General features: G+C 39.6%; 1 protein-coding gene across 1 annotated transcript in view; it reads left to right on the forward strand.

The window, feature by feature from the left end:
* The window catches only part of PXDNL (peroxidasin like), a 297,645-nt gene that overhangs the window by 152,845 nt on the left and 118,087 nt on the right, over positions 1–26,713 (forward strand). Inside the window, exons 3-4 of the mRNA XM_038393301.2 lie at positions 130–201; positions 13,585–13,656. Of these exons, the coding sequence (XP_038249229.1) occupies positions 130–201; positions 13,585–13,656 (144 nt within the window). The remainder of the gene's footprint in view (positions 1–129; positions 202–13,584; positions 13,657–26,713) is intronic.

Raw genomic sequence — 26,713 nt, forward strand, 5'->3', positions numbered from 1 at the left:
AGTAAAATATTTAAATGTACTTTGGTTCAATCAGATGATCTTTATTATTTTCTAACTTGCTGTTATTGAGAATTAAATGGTTGTGTATAATTCTTAAAATAGTACTATTTTTTTTTTGCCTTTTTACAGTCTTCTGAATAACAACCAAATACAGAAGATTTCAAGAAATGCTTTTGAAGGGCTTGAAAATCTGCAGTACCTGTAAGTCGCAACGGAAATTAATATTTTCAGTGATAAAGAGTGATTGTTAATCCTCTGTGTTTTTGACTATAAATGGTGTATGCTCTTGTTAGGAAGCATTGTCAGTCCTGGCTAAAAAAGTATCTTCTCATCTGCAAGCTGTCGTACTTTGTGTGTGTGTGCACACACTGAATATTGTACAGTGCAACATAACGAAGCATCAATGCTGAATGGTACCATTCTGATTTTGTAGCATTTACACAGATGCAAATGACTGCCCAGAGTGCAAGGATGTGTAGGATCAGGCCCTCAGTTCACCAGTGCAGGGTTGTTGGTTTTTTTACTGCTTCTTTCATTAGTTTCCATTGAAAGTATGATTTGCATGTGTGACCGCACCTGTTGATTTTGGTTATTTGAAGAATCTGAGTTTCATTTGTTCTATTTTTTCTATGCATCTCCCATGTGTAAATAAGGTTTGACATAATTGTGATATTGAATATTGTTTTTTGTCTATGAAAAATGTGCCTTCGGTTAGGTACCATTTGGATTCACAATAATACTGAGTTTCAAGAACTTTCATCTGAAAACTGTTTTCATGATACCTTAAGGTTGAATTGTTTGCTATTAAAATTAAACTTGCTCCTGCTAGCATCCATTACACTGTCTGTGATGCTTATTATTTTGTTGTTGTTGAGTGCAACCATGAGGTTCAAATGAGACATGAGAACAGCCTTAAGGTATCATGAAAATAGTTTTCAGATGAAAGTTCCTGAAACTCTCAGTATGATTGTGAATCCAAATAACATAATAAATATTAAAAGATTCATGTTGCATATAGTCCTTTCATCAACTCAGTGTATAGAAAAATAGCTCTTTAACTATTCAAATAAACAGATTAGTAAATGCCACGTTCTCATTCGAAGTTTATTTTCAGTCTTCTGGAAATTCATGTTTTAGTTCAAGGCTAAAGCCTTTTCTCTCATGAGAGTTTTGAGTTTGCACAAGTATCACAATTTATTTTATTCCAAATCCTACAATTTAAAGTAAAGCTTTTGTGATTTCCTTGTAACTCCAACATATAAGTGAATCTTTTATACATGCATTTCATTAATTAATAAATGACATTATTATTATTTTTTTTACCAGTTGGTAAACACAGGATCTATGTATTCTATTATTCTATGTTTAAAATAATGTAATTGCTGGAACTTCCTCCATTTTGTAATGGCACCCAGGGGACATTATGGTGTAGAGGATCCTAGGAGCACAGTTCTCTGAAATTTCCCATCCAGTCTCCAATGTGCCACCTCTGCTAGCAGGCAGTGGAGGGAGCTATCTTAGATTTGCTGTGCCAGTTTTATGGCATCTAAGGATTACATTACCTCCAGGGAATCTTTAGCTGAAACATCATCCGGGGCTTGCAAATATGTGATTATATATGGCAGTGTCATAGTTAAAGGGAAATTCTGAGAAACAAAAGGGCAAAGTTAGAACTTAATAGCAGAAATGAGCCACTCACTTACAGGTAGCCCCCCAGCCCGAAGCAAACACTCACTAGCAACCACACACCAAAAACACTAACCCAGGAACCTGTCCTTGCAACAAAGCCTGGTGCCAACTCTGTCCACATATTTATTCAAGTGACACCATCATAGGACCTAATCACATTAGCCACACCATCAGGGGCTCGTTCACCTGCGCATCTACCAATGTGATATACCATCTACCATCATGGGCCAGCAACGCCCCTCTGCCATGTACATTGGTCAAACCGGTTAGTCTCTATGCAAAAGAATAAATGGACACAAATCTGACATCAGGAATCATAAGTTTCAAAAACTGATAGGAAAACACTTCAATCTCTCTGGCCACTCAGTAAAAGATTTAAGGGTGGCAATTTTGCAACAGAAAAGCTTCCAAAACAGACTCCAGCGAGAAACTGCTGAGCTTGAATTAATATGCAAACTAGATACCATTAACTTGGGTTTGAATAGAAACTGGGAGTGGCTGTGTCATTACACATATTGAATCTATTTCCTTAAGTTAAGTATCCTCACACCTTCTTGTCAACTGTCTAAATGGGCCATCTTGATTATCACTACAAAAGTTTTTTTCTCCTGCTGATAATAGCTCATCTTAAGCTTCATTAGCTTCTCACAATTTGTATGAAGAAAAGGAGTACTTGTGGCACCTTAGAGACTAACAAATTTATTAGAGCATAAGCTTTCGTGAGCTACAGCTCACTTCATCGGATGCATTTGGTGGAAAAAACAGAGGAGAGATTTATATACACACACACAGAGAACATGAAACAATGGGTTTATCATACACACTGTAAGGAGAGTGATCACTTAAGATAAGCCATCACCAACAGCAGGGGGGGGAAAGAAGGAAAACCTTTCATGGTGACAAGCAGGTAGGCTAATTCCAGCAGTTAACAAGAATATCAGAGGAACAGTGGGGGGTGGGGTGGGAGGGAGAAATACCATGGGGAAATAGTTTTACTTTGTGTAATGACTCATCCATTCCCAGTCTCTATTCAAGCCTAAGTTAATTGTATCCAGTTTGCAAATTAATTCCAATTCAGCAGTCTCTCGTTGGAGTCTGTTTTTGAAGCTTTTTTGTTGAAGTATAGCCACTCTTAGGTCTGTGATCGAGTGACCAGAGAGATTGAAGTGTTCTCCAACTGGTTTTTGAATGTTATAATTCTTGACGTCTGATTTGTGTCCATTCATTCTTTTACGTAGAGACTGTCCAGTTTGGCCAATGTACATGGCAGAGGGGCATTGCTGGCACATGATGGCATATATCACATTGGTAGATGCGCAGGTGAACGAGCCTCTGATAGTGTGGCTGATGTGATTAGGCCCTATGATGGTATCCCCTGAATAGATATGTGGACAGAGTTGGCAACGGGCTTTGTTGCAAGGATAGGTTCCTGGGTTAGTGGTTCTGTTGTGTGGTGTGTGGTTGCTGGTGAGTATTTGCTTCAGATTGGGGGGCTGTCTGTAAGCAAGGACTGGTCTGTCTCCCAAGATCTGAGAGAGCGATGGCTCGTCCTTCAGGATAGGTTGTAGATCCTTGATGATGCGTTGGAGAGGTTTTAGTTGGGGGCTGAAGGTGATGGCTAGTGGCGTTCTGTTGTTTTCTTTGTTGGGCCTGTCCTGTAGTAGGTGACTTCTGGGTACTCTTCTGGACACAAATCAGACGTCAAGAATTATAACGAAAAACCAGTTGGAGAACACTTCAATCTCTCTGGTCACTCGATCACAGACCTAAGAGTGGCTATACTTCAACAAAAGAGCTTCAAAAACAGACTCCAAGGAGAGACTGCTGAATTGGAATTAATTTGCAAACTGGATACAATTAACTTAGGCTTGAATAGAGACTGGGAATGGATGAGTCATTACACAAAGTAAAACTATTTCCCCATGGTATTTCTCCCTCCCACCCCACCCCTCCACTGTTCCTCTGATATTCTTGTTAACTGCTGGAATTAGCCTACCTGCTTGTCACCATGAAAGGTTTTCCTCCTTTCCCCCCCTGCTGTTGGTGATGGCTTATCTTAAGTGATCACTCTCCTTACAGTGTGTATGATAAACTCATTGTTTCATGTTCTCTCTGTTTGTGTGTGTATATAAATCTCTCCTCTGTTTTTTCCACCAAATGCATCCGATGAAGTGAGCTGTAGCTCACGAAAGCTTATGCTCTAATAAATTTGTTAGTCTCTAAGGTGCCACAAGTACTCCTGTTCTTTTCACTATCCAATGAATTTCCCAATGATGGACGTGGAGGGAGAAGAAAAGCTGGTTGTAAATGAAGTTTAATATTATTACCATTACCATTATGTACTCATTCACCCGCTTACCACCACTGCTGTGGAAAAGTGAAGGACTATGGACTTGCCAATCCTTCTCTACAAGCTCAAACATATGTTATTCCATTATCGTTTTGCTGTCATTGAATTTAGTATATTTGGTCCATTCTGCTTGTTCTTGATAGTGGCATACACAAACCTATCTGATTTCTTTAATGTAGGTCAAGCCATTTTTTGTCATAACATAACAAACATGGGGGGACAAACGTATCAGCTCTTATGCAAATTTCTGAAGATGGACTAACCTAAGTGGAACAAGAATTGAACATAGAAGCATCTGGTAGTTCCTCTAACTCACGAGTTATTTCAAACTTTGGAGATCTGCAGTGCGGCTCGGAAAACAGAATTGAGACCTACATTTGCTCTTCTCTTTTCTTGTCATAGCATCTGGCTAGACAGAAAGGTTATGGATAATTTGTTTCTTCTTAATCCTCTAAGGAAAAAATAATTGTCCATCAAACAATCACACTGTATAGGGTGACAATTCAAAACGAATCGTTAAGGCTGTCATCTTTTCCCTGCATAATCTCGTTCACTTGACGCACTTGGTCTCCAGTGGGAAGGTTGGAAATTGGCTTCATTCATCCAAGTGCTAATCAGTGCACTGAGCACATCACTTCACTTTCCAGACTAGCCGTCATATATTAAACTTTGCTTTTTACAATTGTCATGAAATTTTTCACAACCACAGCTAACACTGAAAATATACATTCTGATTTTAATGTATTTCTCTTCAGTGTAACATGTCCTTTCCCATGTTACATTGTTTTTAATCTAAATCATTACAAAGCACAATATCTATATCAAGATCACAGTCTTCTGCAGAAAAATTTGGGGGTGTCCCTATTTAATTGACACAGATTTATCTTCTGTAACCTATTCAATCCTAATTTATTTTGTAAATTTTACATTTTTATTTTGTATTTAGCCTTATTCGCTAAAATTTGTAACTGTTTTCGTAAATATGGAGAGCCTAAAAAGCAAATTAAGCTTTTACAGAATGTAAGAATGCCATGTAATAACTCTCAAATTTGTATTGTCGGTGTCCTGAACTGATTGGTCTGATGTATGACTTTCCTAGCTTTAGCTAAACAGTCCCAAACATATGGCAAATGTATTCCTCAAATGGGTAACAGTAAATTTTTTTCTGAGAAATTGCCAACATGTATAACAGTGGATTCTCTCCTTTTTTTCTTGTGTAGGTAAAATACATGATAAAATAAATGTTCATGATTAAAATAAAATAGGAATCCAAGCCCAATCAATATACCCTCCTCTGCCAACAAACTATTACATGTAATTTCCATGGCTAGTGCTAATTGAGGTGATTCTTGGAGATACAAGAGCTCCTGAGCATGAGAATCCCATACCTTTTCATTTGTCCCAGCACCAAAATATTTTGGTGCTGATTTTTAGACCCACAATCACCCCACACAGATTTCTTTATTTGTATTACTGTGTGGATCAAAGGCTCCAATCAGGATCATGCCCTGATGTGCTAGGTGCTGTACAAACAGATAGATCTTAGGAGCAGGCACCATGTTTCCCTAACTGTCTAATTTGAAGTGAGGTGCAATCTATGAGTGTGGCACATGCTAGGAGAGAAGTGTGAATAGGGGGTAAGGATAACATAAATAAGTTCACATGGTTACCTTGGTTAGCTATTGTGCAACTTGATGATTACAAATAGTTTGACTTAGGAAAATTAAATGCATTTTTTAAAAAATACTGTGTATAAAACCATATATTTCTAGGTTTCAGAGTAGCAGCCGTGTTAGTCTGTATTCGCAAAAAGAAAAGGAGTACTTGTGGCACCTTAGAGACTAACAAATTTATTAGAGCATAAGCTTTCGTGAGCTACAGCTCACTTCATCGGATGCATTTGGTGGAAAAAACAGAGGAGAGATTTATATACACACACACAGAGAACATGAAACAATGGGTTTATCATACACACTGTAAGGAGAGTGATCACTTAAGATAAGCCATCACCCACAGCAGGGGGGGAAAGGAGGAAAACCTTCCATGGTGACAAGCAGGTAGGCTAATTCCAGCAGTTAACAAGAATATCAGAGGAACAGTGGGGGTGGGGTGGGGGGGAGAAATACCATGGGGAAATAGTTTTACTTTGTGTAATGACTCATCCATTCCCAGTCTCTATTCAAGCCTAAGTTAATTGTATCCAGTTTGCAAATTAATTCCAATTCAGCAGTCTCTCCTTGGAGTCTGTTTTTGAAGCTTTTTGTTGAAGTATAGCCACTCTTAGGTCTGTGATCGAGTGACCAGAGAGATTGAAGTGTTCTCCAACTGGTTTTTGAATGTTATAATTCTTGACGTCTGATTTGTGTCCATTCATTCTTTTACGTAGAGACTGTCCAGTTTGGCCAATGTACATGGCAGAGGGGCATTGCTGGCACATGATGGCATATATCACATTGGTAGATGCGCAGGTGAACGAGCCTCTGATAGTGTGGCTGATGTGATTAGGCCCTATGATGGTATCCCCTGAATAGATATGTGGACAGAGTTGGCAACGGGCTTTGTTGCAAGGATAGGTTCCTGGGTTAGTGGTTCTGTTGTGTGGTGTGTGGTTGCTGGTGAGTATTTGCTTCAGATTGGGGGGCTGTCTGTAAGCAAGGACTGGTCTATCTCCCAAGATCTGAGAGAGCGATGGCTCGTCCTTCAGGATAGGTTGTAGATCCTTGATGATGCGTTGGAGAGGTTTTAGTTGGGGGCTGAAGGTGATGGCTAGTGGCGTTCTGTTGTTTTCTTTGTTGGGCCTGTCCTGTAGTAGGTGACTTCTGGGTACTCTTCTGGCTCTGTCAATCATATATTTCTAGGTATCCTTCAGTGCAATAGTCTAATATTTAGTAAGCATCACAGCAGAAGTAGGTCTTGGTACAGAGAGGCTGTGGGACTTTCAGATTAGGTCAAGGAAGTCATTCTAAAGATAAAGGGCAGCATGGGAGTGTCATGCTGTCTGGAGTGGCTCACAACTGTGAGTGCCTTACTCAGGGCACACTGTCAGAAAACAGGAGAGACACCCCAAACTGCTGATACGTTCTATAATGAGGTTTCACCAAACCAGTAACAACTGGATCAATATACCAGTCTTATGGAGTCACATACAGTCCCCTTAGACTCTCCAGTCTATCTCACCACTGAGACAAACTGAACTTTGTGATAATGGTCACTTAAACCAAAAATCACACTACATCAGGTGGCTCTCAGTCCCTAGAGACCAGTCACTTACTTCAGCTCAATTGGTACTCCAGATCTACCAAAGACAACACTGGCAGCCAATTCTATAGTAAACTAATTAAAGATGTATTAGCTAAGAAAAGTAAATAAGAGTTATTGAGAGGTTAAAGCAGGTAGTATATATATGTAATATAGTCTGTAATTCCAAATGGTGACAGTGATGAAATAAACTGCCAGTCTTCCAAAGTCTTTCAAGGTTCTCAGATTATCTCTGGGAACCTCTGCTTTGCATCTGGTGCATTTCCCTTTAAGAGTCCAAACAATCCAGAGATGGAGGATCTTTCTTTGAATCCCTTCTTTTAGCTCCTTCTCACAGAAAACAAGCTGACAGTGATATTATCCATGTGGGCTTTTCCTTTGATGGCAGTGAGTGAGGGATACATTTTGAGTGTCTTTGACCTCCAGTCATCACACACAATGGCCATTTGCTTTGAAATTTGCTTTTTTTTCTGTTAAAGTCCTTCATTAGCATTGCACAAGGCTTCTTTGATGGGTCATTAATTACAGGGGTATACACACGCACACACAAATGTTTGCTGCTGCATCATAACAGGATACAGACTAGAGAAAACAATGCAAATAATGTACCATTAGTTTTATGAAGTCTAAACACCAAATGCACTCATCTACCTTCACCAATCACTTTGACCTATACTAGTACACAAGTGAATGGCCTGAATGCACTCTGGCATGACCTGGTCTGCTGGCATCACAGGGAGAAAATATGGAGAAGTTTATGGGGGCAGCAGAGAAATGGACATTTCCATTTCACCAATAATGCTAGCCTTGAATTATCTGAAAGAGACACGACCAGATAATGAGGAAGGGGCAAAGTTGTGAAGGGCTTTCAAAGTTAAGGATGGGAAGCTAGGATATGCAGAGGAAAACAAGGAACCAGGAAAAGAATTAAAAGATTGTGGGGGGAACATGGTCAGAGAAATAGGTCAGGAAGAGGATCTTACCATATGTATTTTAAATTCCCAATTCATTCATCTACAAGTTATGGACTTTTCATGAACAGTCACTGTAATGTGATTTCCTGGTGGGAGGGGGATATTAGTCATTTTCTATTCTGAGTATAAAGAATGTATTTCATGGATGTCAAATTCTTATAGATAAGAAAGGAAGGAGGGTAACTTGTTAATATTTCACTATAATGCCTCACAAAACCCAGGATGAAGCATGTGAAAGCTGGTATAAACATGGTTGAGAGGATCCAGCTATAGAACAAATTTCCAGAGGAGATCAGAGAAATGCAGGAAACACTGCACAAAACCTTCCTTTTTGGAAAAAGCCTTTCCACCATATGAATGACACAACACTGATAGCTGCTTTCCCCAATATCTCCTGCCTAACTGTGAACGGTGTGAGAGCTCCTATAACTTTTATGAATATTATATAGTTGATTGTTATTGCATTTACAATATGATGACTAACAGATAATTTAGACATGGGTTAGTTTGCATGTAGACAGGAATGGAGACAAACACTTATGTTGGCCATCCTGTTGTAGGATGACTGGTCCCATTAAGAGGAAGCAGGCTCCATCTCCCTTGTGATTCACTAGTTGCCCCTCAGTTGGGTCTAAGAGAGGCACCTGGGCCATATAAAGGATAGCTGCCTGAAAGAGTCAGGAGGGGCAGGTGAGAACTGCCTAAAAACAGAGGAGAGAGACAAGGAGCTGCAGAGAGTTGCCTGAGGAAAAGGTCTTCAGGAAACCAGAAGGAGAGGAGTAATTATGAGCTGCTAATGATGAGTTCTGAGAAGAACTGTTGAAGGACTGGCTGAAGCTGGGGAACCCTGCCAAGGTGCAGGAAGGCTGGTGCTTTGGTCCCTAGGAATGAGGGGAAGAACCAGTGTGGTCTGTGGGCACAGAAGCAAAGGGTTGTCCCTGGAGGAAATTGAGAAGCAGCGGTGGGGCTTATAGCCAAGGAGGCATGGGAATAGAACACCGTAGGGAGTCCTTTGCTGGAAGATCTGAGTGGAGGGCCTGTAGGAGGAGCCCAGGAACAAAGAGTTGGTCATGGAGGGAAGTTCCCCTGAGCAGAGGTAGGACTCAGAGGGCAGGAAGCCTGGGGGAAGCGAAACACTGTAGAGAGCTTTCTAATGGGAGAGCTGACTTGGTGCAATGGGAGAAGACTTGTGGGAGGGAAGCAGATCTTGGAACTCTCAGATAGGATGCCTGGAGAGTTGGGCCCTGGAATAGGAGCTAAAGGTACTGGGACAGAATGGTTAATGACTGTCAAGTGCGTAAACTGGGAAGGGTGACCTTTGAATGGGGTTGAAGAGCTGCTGTGTTCTGACCTTGTTTTATTTTGGGGTTTTGAGAGGAGCTGTTTTTACTAGAAGGGATCTGCAGGGTGTGGCCCTCTATATGTATAAAAGGATCTGAATTTGCTCCTGCGAGAGAAAATATTCCTTTGCATGGGGCACTATAAAGGGGAAACTGAGGAAGATTTCCTGGAGGGCTCCCTTATGATGCATCCATTTACCAATAATTGAAGAGAAAAAGCAGGAGTCATTCCCCTTGCCATTTACTTCTGACAATGGTGAGTTCAACACCCCTGGTTTGGCCCAAGGGGAAAGTGAAGGAAAGAAATTTGAGTGGATAAAAACCCAACCCCTGAAGCTCAGGAGAGACGTGGTGGGGGGGGGGGGAATCTTCTGCAGTGCAGACTGTCCTGAGTCCCAGAAGTGGGGTATGTGGGATCAGCTAGGCCTGCTTAAGCTTTAGGTAAAATAGGTGTAACTTCAAAGGTGCAGCCAGCTCTGAACTGTGAGGCCACCACCCAAAATCCTTCCCCAAGCAAAGTTTTTACACTTAAAAGGGATAAGCACCAGAGATGTCAGGAAATCAGTTGGGACTTCGCTGATGATTTTACATGAAAGACACACAGATACCAGGGTGTGGGAAGGCAGTCTAAAGCCCTAAGATAGACAGAGGTGTAGGATTTACTATCAGTCACTTATGAATTATTCTGCATCTGAAAAGGGAGATTCTGCTCTTCCAGTTTTGCACCTTTGTGATGGTGGGGAGCAGATTATCTGAGCTGAGATCTTTCATATAGATGTGCTAGTGAAATTTTGCCTTAAGACTATTCATTGTTCTAGACTTGGTGTATGATTTTCAGTGGCAGCTTTGAATCGGGATTTCCTTCATACTGAGGTTAACTTTTATTTGGTGACATTCTGCTGCATTTAACTTCTATTAGTGATCCATGAAATAATGGCATTTCCATCGCAAGGAGCAGGGCACTGCCATTAAAACTGTAACTGTGGTGCCAAAGCTGGGATCGCTTCTAGCGGTATAATAATATTTTGTCGCTTTGGTTTCTATTTCATACTCACCTTTTAAAAACAGTGGTATGTTTTAAATTCATGCCACAATTCTCATAGTAATTCAGGCAAGTGAGGAAGTGCCTGGTGTGAAATTTTATTACTGCAGCCATACTTTGCAAAATTCAAGAGAGAGAAATCTGTTTTAGAGGGTCTGTTTGTGTAAGCTGCAGATTCCTTTAATTTTCCCTTAAATGTTAATTTGTGGGGGTTTGGTGCTTTTTATTAACACAAAACATTGTCATGTTTGTTTCTGGAGAGAGGACTTTGACAGTTACTTTTGCAATGTCTGATCTGCAGTTAAGTCAATTTGCTTTCTCTTGATTCAACCAATAGTTTGTACACACTCTTTGGCCTTGTCTACACTACAGATGCTTTGCTGACATAGCTATAGCAGCAGGTGCAGCATATGCCAACAAGAGGAGTTTTTCTGTCAGCATAGTAACACAACCTCCATGAATAACTTTAGCTCTGTAGACAGAGGCACTCTTCTGTTGACACAGCTGCATCTACACTGGGGGTTTTGCTGGGATAGCTATTTCACTAGGGATGTGTGTGTTTTTTCACACCCTGACCAACACAGCTATGCTGACAAAACTTTGTAGTGTAGTTCTGGTCTTTGTTACAAACAATTTTACATACAACATGCTGTCCTGTACTCTAGTGTGTTTTCATTTGGCCAAGAGGTCTTTTAGTACTAGTGAAGGCATATCTTGGTGTATAACTTTCACATACTTTTATGTTGTTTATTTTCTGAAATTTAAGTCAGTATTTTTCAGATTGTGAAACTGCCCTCCCTGGGGAGATTGACTTCTTCAGAGCAAGATGGAATATGATCAAAGGGAAACAAAAGAGGAATTTGTTTATTTTGTTTGTTTGTTTCTATTTAAGAAGCAGAAAAACCAGAAACCCTATTTCCAACATACCAATGACAAGTTCTTCGTCATAGCATTTTCACAAACAGGAAACTCACTAAGAAATAGCAACTATGCCAGTACATAATGCTGAAGGACAAAAATAGGGATAGAAGAGAGGAACAAAGGGAAAAGAGGCAGTTGGGAGAGGAAAAAATAGAAGGCAAGAAAGTTTTAAAAAAATGATTCTTTAAGACTTTAAGACTAGTAGAGGATGGAAGGAAATCAGTCCTATAAAGCTTTCAGTATATGAATTTGGCTGTTTTTTTTGTAAGTTTTGGCTGACACACGTACTCGGGGGAAGAGCATGGTCTAAATGAATGGACAAGTAAACTAATTCCCGGGAATGTGGTAGAGGCAGCCTAGGGGAAAGCATATCCCCACAACTGCCTGTTCGTAGGTACTAGTCTTGGGAGACAAAGTCTGTCATGCTAGAAGGCATCCAAAGGAATATATAACTTACTATATTAGATTAGACCAATTATCTGTGTAGCCTATTAACTGTGTAGTCAGTACCAGATTCTTCAGAGGAAGGTGCAAGAGACCCTGAAATAGGGAGATCCTGCCCATGGGTAAGATTTCTTCCTGACCCCTATCAGTGGAAGGTTGGCTTATGCCATGCAGCCTGTGGATTTATGGCTCTTTCCAGAAGCTTTTAGTTGTTGTTGCTCCTTCTTCTGACACCAGTGTCACCCTTTGCCAAGTAATAATGGATGTTTGAGGCCTAGAAGATTGATTTACCAGTGGAGACAAAATCAGTGACATGGAGTCAGGATGCATTTGTACTATAACTTGCTTATCTACACATGTACACCAGTCCTGGAACAGAGGCAGTCATAAACAGCACCCCATATGCTCCCCCAAAATGTCAGCCAACATACACAGACTTGGGTCCCAAGAAGCTATGCGGTCCCAAATATAGAAAATACAGCAAGAAACAAATTCCCCTATCTGCCACAGTTTGTCTCAATGATGTCTGCATAACAAAAACTAACATTACACCATTTCTTCAAAGACTAAGAAAGTGTTGAGGAAAAAAAAAACATGCGTCATGACCTCATGACTCCGGTCATAACATTATATAATTTTTATGTTTGCTATTGTAACTCTGATGTTCTTGTTCATATAAATATCTAATCATGTTTTGATTCCTGTTAATCTCTTACCCTTACCCTTGTTTGAGTAGCCCAAGTTTTGTCACTACAACAGTATTTATATTTAGATAGTTAAGGTTAAAAAGAGGAAATGCTAGGATTAGGGAGTGAAATTCTTCTCATTCAGCAAATGAATTCATTTGGGCTATGCTCATGCCCCTTTTGTATTTGCTTTTCACAAAGATTGAAACAATCAACTATTTGCATGCAAATGTTTGTGTGAATTTGAAAGGTAAATTTGAAAATTGCTTGCTCAAGTATTTACAGAAACTTTATTTTGTACCAACAGTGCTCATAAGATCAACCACTCAGTGACCAGATACAATGCCATATAGCTTATCTGAGCAATCACAAGTAACCAACACAACTTGGGAACATAGTTATGCAGGAATTGCCATTCTAGTTCGAAACATTGGTCCATCTTGTCCAGTATCCTGCCTCCAATAGTGGCCAGAATGAGTGGATTTAGAGGATGGTATAAGCACGTGTGATCAACCCAGAAATGTGTTTAAAAAAAAAAAACCACGGAAAAAATTGAACAACATACATGTAAGGAAATCATAGTCTTAGATGCTAAATATGTGCGATAGATTGTTGTGCATTGTTTGCTTGGCTCTGCTGATAAGTATCCAGTCTGAACAATCTCTTGTTTTCCTTAAATACATCGGTATATGCTCTATAGGTTAGCTTTAGCATTTGAAAAAAATATTGATATGTTTATCCAACACGTATTTTTTTACTTTGTCACTCAGGAGATGCCGTAATGTCCTTAATATATTTAATGACTTAATTCTAAAAGAAGACAAGTTAATGCAGTGTTTGAGTCTTCTATTTCTCATTGCAATAATTTGTCTTTTTGCAGTTACTTGTACAAAAATGAAATCCACACAATAGACCAGCACACATTTAAAGGACTTGGATCATTGGAGCAGCTGTAAGTAACACAATGCAATTAATTAAAATGTCTATGGTATAATTCCCTGATTTTATTTAAAAATTAGAGAGATAAATTGAACTGCAATTCTGTAGCCAGAGTCAGTTAGAGAACAATAATATGCAACAATGTATCTTCAACTGTTGTCTCAGAATGGGAGAAGATATACAACAGGGATAACTTTTAGATAGATTTATAGATATTAAGGTCAGAAGGGACCTTTATGATCGTCTAGTCTGACCTCCTGCACAATGCAGGCCACAGAATCTCAGTTCACTGTGATAAAATATTAAAACATTTTCCAAATGTTTATAGTACTTTAGCTGCCTAGCTTTCTAAATATGAACATCATCCTACAAAGACACAGTCTGCCAAACATTTTCATAATCACAGAGTGAAATATGAATCATAAAATGTGGGGAAAATAATACATGAAATGATAAAGGTCTACTGAGCCAAAGTCTGATATATGTTGTTCTCAATTTTCAGTAGTTATCAGTAAATATTTTCCTGGAAAACCACAGTCATTTAAGACTTTTCCAAATTAATTATGGCTTCAAGATTACTTTTATTGCAAAATGGAGATTTTGTTTGTATTAGGCTAGAAAATGCAGAATATTACTTATTTGCTATTGTAAAGACATCAGAAATTACTGGAGCTACTGAGAATCATGTTTTTAAAACCTAGTAATTCTCAGGATGACATCTAATTATTACATGAATGACTCTGTGTCATTACCTCAACAATTCTGCCTATAAAAGCTGTTATAGATATTAATTATTCCATAAGCTGAAAATGTTATGTTCTGAATTTATTGTCCTTACTTAGCATTCATTTCCATATAACACTAAAACAGATGTAATACAATTAAGTGATAAAAACTTTGGCTACTTTTGCATGCTTAAATGCTTAGATGTATTGGTGTAGGTGCGCCTTATGTTAATTGAAATATCAGGAAATACAATACAACCTCCAAGCCATGTCCTTATCTTGTACTTTTTCCTCAGTAAGATCTCCAATATTCAGCCTTTTCTCTCTGAACATATACTAAGACTCTCATCCAGGCCCTTGTGACTTCAAACTTTGAAGCTTTTCCTGTCACCTAACTCTCCCTGTTCAGATCCATTCAAAATGCCGCTGCTAAGATTGTCTTCCTGTCACTGTAGCCATGTTGTCTCCCTTTCAAAGGCCTCTCATCTGGCCCCGTATTTGCCCCCATATTAAATAGTTACAAGCCTCTTGTTCTTGAGTAAAATTTTCAGAAATGCCTAAATGAATCGCTCCCCTTCACAATTTAACACCATCATATGTATGCTTTCTTTTATATTATATTCCCCCTCCACTCCACTCTACCATGGGTGCCAACCATTGTTGCTCATTTGTCAGCTTCTCCCATAAATTTCATCACGCCTTCTTCCATGCCATCACTTATATATGAAACACCCTCACCGAACTGATCTGTAGAGCAGCAACCATGCCCTCCTTTAAATCCCTTTTAAGAATATACTTCTATTGTGATGTCTCTAGTAAACTGCCAACTGATAATGGCTATTCAGGTGCCCAGCAGAGACTACTGCCACCATAATATTGCTATCTATTCTGTATTTATATCTTTTAAAAAGAAGAAAAATCCCCCTCAGTCCTATAAATTGTGTATATAGCCAGTCTAAGTACCTGCATTTTCATGTCACCTTCCTGCCATACCTTCCAGTCCAAGTACCCACCCCTTCCTCCCTCCACCCTAGTTTGTTACACTAGCATATCATGTTTTGCCTTAATTCCAATTGTAAGCTGTTTTTGGAACAGGGACTACCTCTCACTGTGTTTTGCACCATGCCCAGTGTAATAGTTGAGGCTTCTGAGTAGTACCATAATGTATACAGTAGCACATTAATACACTCTCTTCCCCCCACTGCCATCTCACAATTCAGGGCACCATTTGGCCCTGAGCCTCTTGTCATGACATTCTTTAGAAACAGTCAGGTAGCAGATAGAGCTACTGTAGTCAGACTATTATGGTACTGTGGTTGTTCATGTAAGGTGAGGTTTCCTATGTAAATTAGGAGCTACGCCCCATTAACTTTCAAAGGGACTTGTGCTTCCAAAGTCTTTTTACTAATTTTTGAAAATCTCTCCCTTATGGTATTTTGTAATTCTCTCAAATGTACCTGGGGAAATTTTACTTCAGGAAAGCTGCCTCCATCAATTTGTTTTTTATCAACGCCCTTGCAATTTTGTGTCCGGCACAACAAAATTAGATAATTAGATTTAAGTGTTCAGTGGCTCAACATTTATCTATTTATTTTTAACCTAGTCATAGTTTTTCATCAGGACACTGCAGAACTGCCCAGTCATGCCTTTCTATCCCTCCAGATGTCATTATTACCTCACAAAAGGATGCTACCCCAATACAGTGAAGAAATCTGGCAAATTAAATTGAGTTCCTTCATTTGCCTGCGTGTACGTTCTCTTTCATTCAGGGGCAACTTAAAAAAATTAAAATCTGTCCAAAATGTTCCAACCTGGGTGCTTAAAGTTCACCTTCTAAATCCATATTTAGGCTCCCAAATATAAAATTGGCCTGATTTTCAGAGGGCTGAATGGATTTAAGAAAATGGGTTTGAAAATGTTGGCCTTTTGCTCTATATGCTACAGTTATATGCTACAGTTCTCCTTAGCTTAAAAAAAAAAAGTCAAGGAAATAGACTAGTTTGGCATTTTGACTGAGGAAATCTCTCCTAAAAAGGTTTCAGAGTAGCAGCCATGTTAGTTTGTATCCGCAAAAAGAAAAGGAGGACTTGTGGCAACTTAGAGATTAACAAATTTATAAATAAATTTATAAATAAATTTGTTAATCTCTAAAGTGCCACAAGTCCTCCTTTTCTTTCTCCTAAAAAGGAAGTTGAGCTTTTTGAGTAAAGAACTTAATTGGCAACTTTGGACACTGGCAGATGTCCTTTAGCAATCCATTGAGGTTATGATGTCATCAAAGAACAGTCAAAACACATTTTTAGTGCTACATTACTCATTCCGTGCCCCTCCTCACAACTATCTGAATCTTGCTCAAGTCAGGAATGGTACATGAATTCACTCAGCAGTGTCCACTTGTCATCACTAAGGGGCATTTGAGATCAGCTCCTGAAAAATGTCCATTGTATTCCCCTATGTCCTTTTTCATAATGGCAGGAGGAGGGATGACCTTTCAAAATGTACAGATAGTAGAAAGTTTAGGACAGACTGGGAGCTATAAAAACTGGGATGGACCTATCTGTTGATCTTTCCCAGCCCTTCTCCCAACTAGGCTGCTTATCTATTCCACATCCCAAGGTAGCTGTGAGAACATTTGTTTACAGGAGCATTTGGCTCAGGATGTGAACTTGGATGACAGAGCCCAAAATAATCATGATCTGATGAAGAGACATTTAAACTACTGCAATGGGGTTGGGTGTCACAAGGAAGCTTGCGCTGCTTTTCCCAGTTTTGTTAATGGCAATGGGTGGTATGCAAGGGGTTTTGATGCTTAAGCATTAATTGGAGGATGAAAAGAAAGGCAAAAAGGGGAATAAGCTTTTAAATGACAGGTGGGTGGAAGAACATCAGAGTTTGCAATGTGTATTCTCTCTTATGAGCTCTAGTGCAGACAGAGAGTGGAATCATTAAAACTATAAAAATGTTGTTGTACAAAATATGTTTGGGTTTTGTTTATTTGTTTAGTTTAACTTGGAGAAAAATAAGTTTAATTAAAAATACCCAGTAATAGTTTTGCTTCAAAATGCACTGTTTTTGCCAAAAGCTTGTGCGCACGTTGTAGATGTTTACTTTTAATTTTCATCTCTAAGACATTTATTTATCCACATCCAGCTGGCTTGAGTAACTGCCATGAACATTTTCCTATATATGTACAAGACCTGCTTGCCTGCCCTTGACTGGTGATAGTAGAAAAACAAATGATGGTATTTTACATGCCTGTCAAAAAAAAAAATTACTTGCCCAGAATGAATGGGTGAGCCAAATTTTGCAAAGCTGTCAGACGTGTTTTTAGCTTTTGAGAGAGAGCTCTTTTCTTCAGCTGCAGATTTCTCTGAAGTCACTGGAAACATTGTATATCAATACCAATCTCCAATCAAAACACAATTTGTAAATAGAGTTGGAAATAAAGAATTTTAACCAAAACTGAACATGGGTAAGTGAGAATCAGATTCAAACAACTTTGGCATAGACCAATGTGTGAGTAGTTAAATCAGATTGGGAACTAAATGCCTTGGGTTTGATCTTTTTTTAATGGAAAATATATTGTCAATTTATGAGGTATACACTGTAGTTGATCTTTAAAAGAGAGCTGCATCTATTTTGCCAAGTCCAGCCATCTGAAAATCCATGTCAAAAGTGCCTCCCCCATGAACGAACTTTGAAATGTATTTGATAATGTTTTTAACAAATGAATTTTGCTAAATAGTGACTTTGTTTGTGATACTAACATTGCAGAACATTAACACAGCTGACTGTAAATATATTTCCATTCTGCTGTAGTAGTAGATTAACAGCCAAAGAGAAATTTAATGATTAAAAGTAAACATTTTTGATCAAATGGTGCCCTCTTAGAGTAGGACTAGAATACAATTGGAGGTGTGAGTGCAGCTCTTGTAGGCATCTGCGTGGTAGCTTTACTTTAGCTAGCACAACTAAAAATAGTAATGAAGAGACAGTAGCTGTGAAAGCCCGCCCTGACCCTGGGTAAGTACCTCTGCTTGTTCACTGCTATTTTTAGCCACACTAGCTCATTTACAGCTCATGTAGGCACATCCACCCTAGCTTTAATCACACCTGTGATTGCAATGTAGACATTCTTCAGCTGAACTAAGGGTAGCTCTGTTCTGAAGGGATAATACCTGTGCTCTAGGAGATAGTCACCATTCTCCCTGCAGCCAAACACCTTTGCAGTAATCTGTGAAGTGAGCAGGAGGTTTTTTTCCCTTCTCTCCCTCCACCCTTCCTGACTACAGACTTGTATATAGAAAGCTTAGACTGCAAGCCAGATTGAAGCCATTTTTTCCTCCTTAATCAAGAAGGCCATATATGCACCTTACCTCACTCTCTCATCACCTTCTGGACAACTTGGCAGTGGTGTTGATTAACTAAAGAAGGAACAGTTGGCCCCCATAGGATGTTACAGGAAAGAAATGAGGGAAGGATATCAAAGTCTCTAAGAAAGAGTCAGCAAACCTTCTGGGTCACAGAAAGAACGTGTGTGTGTGGGCAGGAGCGGAGGAGTATCATCCGCTATCATTGTAAGACTCAGATTTCAGTATTTCAGTGAGCCCTATTGCAACACTGTTAATATCAGAATATAATAAATTACTTTAGTAGTAGTAGTATGCTGTGATTAATCTCTAGTAGCTCCCATAGTCCCTGATCAGGATTGAGGCTCCACCTAATTATACGCTCTAGAAACACCTAAGAAGATACTATTCTTGTGCTGAAGAGTTTGTGGTCTGACCAGTGACATATGAGGGAAAGAAGAGGGATACAATCAAATATGTACCTCCCACCCCACCCCCCACTGTTTCCAAAAAAAAAGAAAGAAAAGAAAAATTCACTGCTTTTTATCCAGAGCGTTTCTTTCCAGAAACACTAGGTTTTTGTTTTGTTGTTGTTGTTGTTGTTGTTTTTTGTCCCTGTAAACCAGGACGTCTGAGTAGGCTCAGCAAAATAAAGGGGAAAAAAACAACATAGAAACTCCATCCCACCATCAACCTCAGCCTGGACCAGTCCACACAAGAGATCCACTTCCTGGACACTACAGTGCTAATACGCGATGGTCACATAAACACCACCCTATATCGGAAACCTACTGACCGCTATTCCTACCTACATGCCTCTAGCTTTCATCCCGATCATGGCACTCGATCCATTGTCTACAGCCAAGCGCTACGATGTAACTGCATTTGCTCCAACCCCTCAGACAGAGACAAACGCCTACAAGATCTCTATCATGCATTCCTACAACTACAATACCCACCTGCTGAAGTGAAGAAACAGATTGACAGAGCCAGAAGAGTACCCAGAAGTCACCTACTCCAGGACAGGCCCAACAAAGAAAACAACAGAACGCCACTAGCCATCACCTTCAGCCCCCAACTAAAACCTCTCCAATGCATCATCAAGGATCTACAACCTATCCTGAAGGACGAGCCATCACTCTCACAGATCTTGGGAGACAGACCAGTCCTTGCTTACAGACAGCCCCCCAATCTGAAGCAAATACTCACCAGCAACCACACACCACATAACAGAACCACTAACCCAGAAACCTATCCTTGCAACAAAGCCCGTTGCCAACTCTGTCCACATATCTATTCAGGGGATACCATCATAGGGCCTAATCACATCAGCCACACTATCAGAGGCTCGTTCACCTGCGCATCTACCAATGTGATATATGCCATCATGTGCCAGCAATGCCCCTCTGCCATGTACATTGGCCAAACTGGACAGTCTCTACGTAAAAGAATGAATGGACACAAATCAGACGTCAAGAATTATAACATTCAAAAACCAGTTGGAGAACACTTCAATCTCTCTGGTCACTCGATCACAGACCTAAGAGTGGCTATACTTCAACAAAAAAGCTTCAAAAACAGACTGCAATGAGAGACTGCTGAATTGGAATTAATTTGCAAACTGGATACAATTAACTTAGGCTTGAATAGAGACTGGGAATGGATGAGTCATTACACAAAGTAAAACTATTTCCCCATGGTATTTCTCCCTCCCACCCCACCCCCCACTGTTCCTCTGATATTCTTGTTAACTGCTGGAATTAGCCTACCTTGCTTGTCACCATGAAAGGTTTTCTTCCTTTCCCCCCCCTGCTGCTGGTGATGGCTTATCTTAAGTGATCACTCTCCTTACAGTGTGTATGATAAACCCATTGTTTCATGTTCTCTCTGTTTGTGTGTGTATATAAATCTCTCCTCTGTTTTTTCCACCAAATGCATCCGATGAAGTGAGCTGTAGCTCACGAAAGCTTATGCTCTAATAAATTTGTTAGTCTCTAAGGTGCCACAAGTACTCCTTTTCTTTTTGCGAATACAGACTAACACGGCTGCTACTCTGAAACCTATGTTTTCTATTGTGATTAGAGCAGGGGGTTGGGAATCCAGGACTCGTGATTTGCAGCATTAAAGTAAATCATGTAAATCTCAGATACTCCATTGTCTTATAGGTAAAATCACTATAATAATACTTAAGCTCTTTGACCCATAAGAGAGGTAACGAATATTTGAGCAGTATGTTGAGATCTTCAGTTGAAAGATGCTATACAAGTACCCATGTATTATATTAATCTGTTGTGATGTACTATATCACACTGAAATGTCTCATGCAGGTGATGTACAAATTAAGCGATGTGCCCTTTATTAGGATAGAATGTGCCTGTCATCATAGAAGAAATGCATGGGAAAACAATTCAGTAACTTTCAGCAGTTTCTTAATCAAGGAAATGTTTCCCATTATGCAGAGATAAATTAAGAAAGGAACTAGAGTAACCAGAAACAATCTGTTACAGAGAACATTAATCAAAAGCAACATTAGGTTTCCTCTGAATTCAGAGAGTGATCAAAAGAAAGGAAAATAACAAAAACCTGGCACTCCTCTCCCCCCCACCAACTAAACACACAACAAAAATTACTTTCTCTATTTGCTCTTAATTCAGAAAGACTTAGAAGAAATTTTCTGTTACTATATTATTGACAGCCTACTGAGATCATAATCTGGAGTTAAGAGCTGTAATTAATTTTACACCTCTCTACGTTGTTAATTTGAAGATGTACTACATGTGATCATTTATAGGAAACCATGACTTTAAAAAATAAATAACAATAATTAAAAAAACCCAAAAACTTAAGTCAAAATGTATGGTGCACAATAACATATGAAACAACATCCTTTTTCTTATCAGCAGTATGTTATAGAATAGTAATCCAACAATGATTTTCATCAGAAATAACACATTTACTGTTGTTGTGAATAAATTAGATCTCCCTGTGACTTAATATTTTGAGAACCTGGACTACATGCTTGCTGTCTTTTAACTGTTTACAAACTTCTGCAACCCTCAGTGTAAAGGAAAATATTTTTTAATTTGAAAGCAGTTGTGTACTATTTTTCAGTGTTTAGAATTTTTCATAGATTTTTTTTGTAAGTGTCCCTAACATATTGCTCCACGTATATGTACCTACGTACACACTGTCGAATCTGAAACTGTGTATAATGTGTATTCAGAACAGACTGTGTAAATCAGACATTTTCTTTACAGTAGATCATATTACATTCAAAACTGTATTCATGAAATCTTTAGGGTGTAAAGGTAGGGTTGCATCCTACGGATACTTGGCTTATGCTTAGCCTTATGCAAATAAGTTGTTTTATTGAGTTCAAGTCAATAGAACTGAGAGTTCCATGGGACTGTTCACTTGTGTAAAGTTAATTATGTATACAAGTGTTTGCTTGTTCACGGTCTTGAGCATTCAGTGGTCAGAACTTGCAAAAATTAAATGTTGCATGTGCAAGTTTAACTCTGCCCCAGCGGCAATAGGTGCCATATAAAATCTTAAGATAAGCATAAACATTTGAATACAATCCTTAATTATGTAATCGTATACTCAATAAAATAGAATACCGTTATTTTCCCACACCTTATGTGGTGAAGTCAGTGGTCATGAGCACAGTGTCCTAGGGACGTGACACTGCTGGCTGTTTCCATGTCCCGGACGGTGCACAGTCATTGCAGTATATTCATGCTGTTAAGCAGCAGTTGGACACATGGTAGGAACTAACTTTTTTTGTAGGCTGGGATGAAAACATTCTGAAAACACCACACTTTAGAGGGATAGGAAGAAAGACTGTGCCCTTGCTATGGTTTGGGAATTTCATAACCTCCTGCTTCTAAATCTCTTCTGCCTGGCCAAATACCATGATAGTCCCTGAGCAGAAAAAGCCCATCAGATACCTGATCCTGACACTTCATTTGTAATATTCAAGCCCCAAGATGGTTCAAGTGCAAAGGCAACACAATGGATTTGGAAGATGGTTGCTTCTGAATGTCGATAGAAGATGAATCATATGGCTGCACAAACATGCATACACAGTGGGTGTTTTGTGATGTGAATGTTTTTTGATGACAGAAATTATATTAGATTTATGACTATAAAGTGTGCTTAGGATATTTTTAACATGGGAAATGTGCATTATTCTTCCCTCACGTACAATTTTTAAAAACAAAATGAAAACAAACAAAAATCTGGATAAGACTGGGAGTTAGGAGGAGTTCTAATCCTAGTGCTCCCACCAATCTGATGTGTTTCCTTGGGCTAATCACTTCAGCTCTCCGTTAGTTCTGTTTCCTGTTCCACCCTATATCTGTCTTATCTGTTTAGAAATTAAGCTCTGTGCAAGGGCAAAAACTGTCTTTCACTATGTGTATCTAGAGGGCCTAGCAAAATGAGGCATCAATCTTGTTGAGGGCCTCCAGGAGCTACTGCAATACAAATAAATAATAATAAAACCAAACAAAAAAAAATCATGAGAACAGATAAAGCATGAAAAGCTTCAGCTGAAAAGATGAGCGTTTCAGACAGCTATGAACATGTGAAATCAGGAGGGTTATGATAGAAAGACTTTTGCAACCTTAACTGTAGCAGAGGTCTTTAAGCATCTGCTATAATATATTAGGGAGAGAGAGTATTTAGACATAATACATTTATCTTGTCAGGGAGGGCAGGAGCCAACAAATTCACAAAGAGTAACACTTGAACATCAATTTATCTGCTCAGTGGCCTAATAGACGTTAAGCTTATTATTAAGGATTTACTAAGAATTTAATCTTACGCTTTAAAAAATCAACGAACCTTGTACTGCCCTCACTTGCCTCTCTCATTTCTTCATGAAATTTGAACAAAGCATGCATCTTGATTTGAATTACTGGCATGTGGGTATTCTCCATTTTTTTCATGTTTATTTTTATGAAAGGAGTGTGTATACACACCAATGGAGCCCACCTTAAACAAAGATGTGGTATCTTAACATATTTGGTGGTATCTTAATGTGGTAGCTTAACATATTTATCAAGTCTCCTCTGTGCTCAGTTGCATTACATATTTGTTGCAGTTGAAACTGATTTCTAGAGGGTGGAGTAAGGTCCAAATCTTATTTCTAACACCCATCCCAAGAGGATGGTGTGCATGATGGGAATCGCTGTATAGACTGAGTAATCTTCCCCCAAAGCTGTGGGCAGTAGGATGCTACTCCATGGCTGCTAGTGCATCCTCAAAACTCCACAGTATTTGGTTTAGTCTTTGTAGGTTTTTTAGGTGGCATTTATTATCATAGTGTCTGAGCTCCTTAGAAACATTTGTGGATTCAGCCTCAAACGTCTTTTAACTATCATCTCCATTCCACAGGGACCTGAAGCACAGAGATTAAATGATTCACTCAAAGTTGCACAGCAAGTTTATGGTATATCCAGGAACAGAATTTGGATCCCCGGAGTCCCAGGGGACTCTGATCCCTTAACCTCCCTAATGCAGCCCCATGGCCTGTGGAGGAGAACAGTCTATGGCTCTGTGTAGTTGCAGACGCACCAATTCTTCCCCTCCAACACCTATGTGCCCAAGCCCTGGAAGCACCTGTGGTGCAGAGCGTCTTTGCATGTAAGGCTCAGACCCCGTTGTGCGAACTCTTCAAATCTTGTCCCCTTCTTTCCGCATGCACCAGTTCCCCTGCATCAGGCCCCGCCTGCAGCAGTGCAGAGATAGGCATCATTATAAGCTCCTGAAGGAGAGTGAAGATAGCTTCTCTGTCTGTGCTTATGGTGGCTAGGTCTATGACTGTACCACAGCCAAATGTTTCAAAGTTGGACACCAAAGGTGGACTTTTTATAAGTGTTCAGCATTGGTCTAACTCGCCTCCCATTGAAATCAATGGCAAAATTCCCATTGACTTTAATGGGAGAGGAGTTAGACCTTTGCTGAATGCTTTTGAAAATCCCACCTTTTATTCATATTCAGCCCCGTACATAATTGGCCTGATTTCGGAAGGGGCTGAGCTCCCATATCTTCCATGAAATTAGTTGCACTGAAAATCTGGCTACTTTTATGTAGGTACCTAAATGCTGGTTTTTTCCTGTTTTTTTTTTTTAAATCTTGGTTCATAAATATTGGTTAACTTTCAAAAAATATGTGCAGAAATCTGTACATTTTATTTTCAGCTTGGACTGGCAGTAGAAGTACTGGACCACATCCTCTAAGGTGCTGAAGTCTTTGGCTCCAATTTTCCACTATATGTGAGCTGTGCTTGGACATAGTTGAGACTGGTGGTTTTTGGGAGCTGGTTGTGGCTCCTTGATTCAGAGCCACACAGTCGTGGAACAAATTACAGTTCTGCTGCACAATACTTCCTCCCTACCCTGACCCATCCATGTCCTATCCCTAGAATACCCCAGAACCTCCTGCCTCCATCTCTTTATACTAGGAGGAGAGGGATGACAGCTGGCAGAAGAGGCAGCACCATTACCTCTGCCATCTGCACACAAGTGGAGAGTTCCCCTTTACAGCAGTAATTCTCATTGAGCAATTTTAGCCATTTCAAGGTTATTTTGTACTACATAAATGCATTTCAGATAATTTGGCCTTTCAGACTCATTGACTTTCCTGGGGACTGAGGTCACTCGGGACCTCACAGGTGGCAATCACGACATGTCAGGATAGAACCCGCTGTATATTTGCAGTACTACCAACCTTGCAAAAAAAGCAAGAACAGCTTAGCCTGTTCACAAAAGATCTATTGACTGATTGCCAGAGCAAAAATCTTTTAATAAGCTTCAGAAATGTTGAGCCTTATCTATCACTTATACAAAACCTACACTACATTGAAAATACTTTAATTAAATAAATACCTTCATTTCGAAACCATACCTAACTTTATCTGGCTATTGGCAATTCGCTTTGTCAGAAATGCCTAAATCTGGGTGGATGCTTAACAGGCAATTGAGTCTGGAAAATTTGCATCAGTTGATCAAGATTCAGGTACTGCTCAGTGTGTTGGCAGCCTGTAGCATCCTGCTAAGTAAAAAAACTGCTAACTTAGAGAAATTGAGTGTGATGTCACTGGCTTCAAAGGAAACCATTGTAAGGTTTATAATTGGGAAATAGGCTTCAAAAGCAGAACAGATAATGATAAAAGCAGGGAGAAGCCAGCCAGGGACTGAAGCCAGCACAGCATACAGAAAGCCTTTCAAGCAGATGCTGTTGCCTTGGGAGTAAATGGGGTAAAATCGGTTCAGCTGGGGCCACCATCCCCCTCACAACTGAGAGCCCTCAAACCCAGAACTGTGTTGGGGTGACCACCCCCTCCAGAAGTGCTGGGACCCATTGGGTTGCCCCATTTCCCCTAGCCATTGGGCCCTTGGAAAAGAGACAACAAGGAGGAGACAGCAGGAGATTGATGCTGGCAGAGCAGCTGCAGAATGCAGTTCAAGCAGGGACCAATGAACGCAAATGATGTCATCAGAGTGCTTTCTGCAGTTTTTGCTCTGGGCATTCTCTCCCCTGTGCTGATTGGCTGTTTGCTCCAACCCTCCATTGCTCATTCCTTTTTCTCTCTAACTCCTCCTTCCCCCTTTTTTCCTTTGTATTTCCATGTAGCTAAATCTCCTCCTAACATAACCCCCCATGAAAGGATTCCAATAATAAAACAAGAGGGACATACTCATATCTCAAGTATATATGCATCCATCACATTGCTCACTCTGCTTGTGTTCTTTCCCATTGCCTGTCTTGTCTAGTTAGGGTATAAGTCCTTCAGGACAGGGATATTCTCTCATTATATGTTTCTGTGGTGCCTGGCACAATGGGGCTCCATTCTTGGCTTGCCCCTAAGCACTACTATAATAAATATGACTGATAAGCATAATAGTAGCAGCAGGTTTAAATTTGTAGAGTATTATATTGGACACTTGCATGAGTATATTTTGGAATAAGGAGTTTAAGACCTGTGCAG

This window comes from Dermochelys coriacea, chromosome 2 (assembly GCF_009764565.3).
Source record: "Dermochelys coriacea isolate rDerCor1 chromosome 2, rDerCor1.pri.v4, whole genome shotgun sequence".
In the NCBI taxonomy this organism is placed as follows: domain Eukaryota; kingdom Metazoa; phylum Chordata; order Testudines; family Dermochelyidae; genus Dermochelys; species Dermochelys coriacea.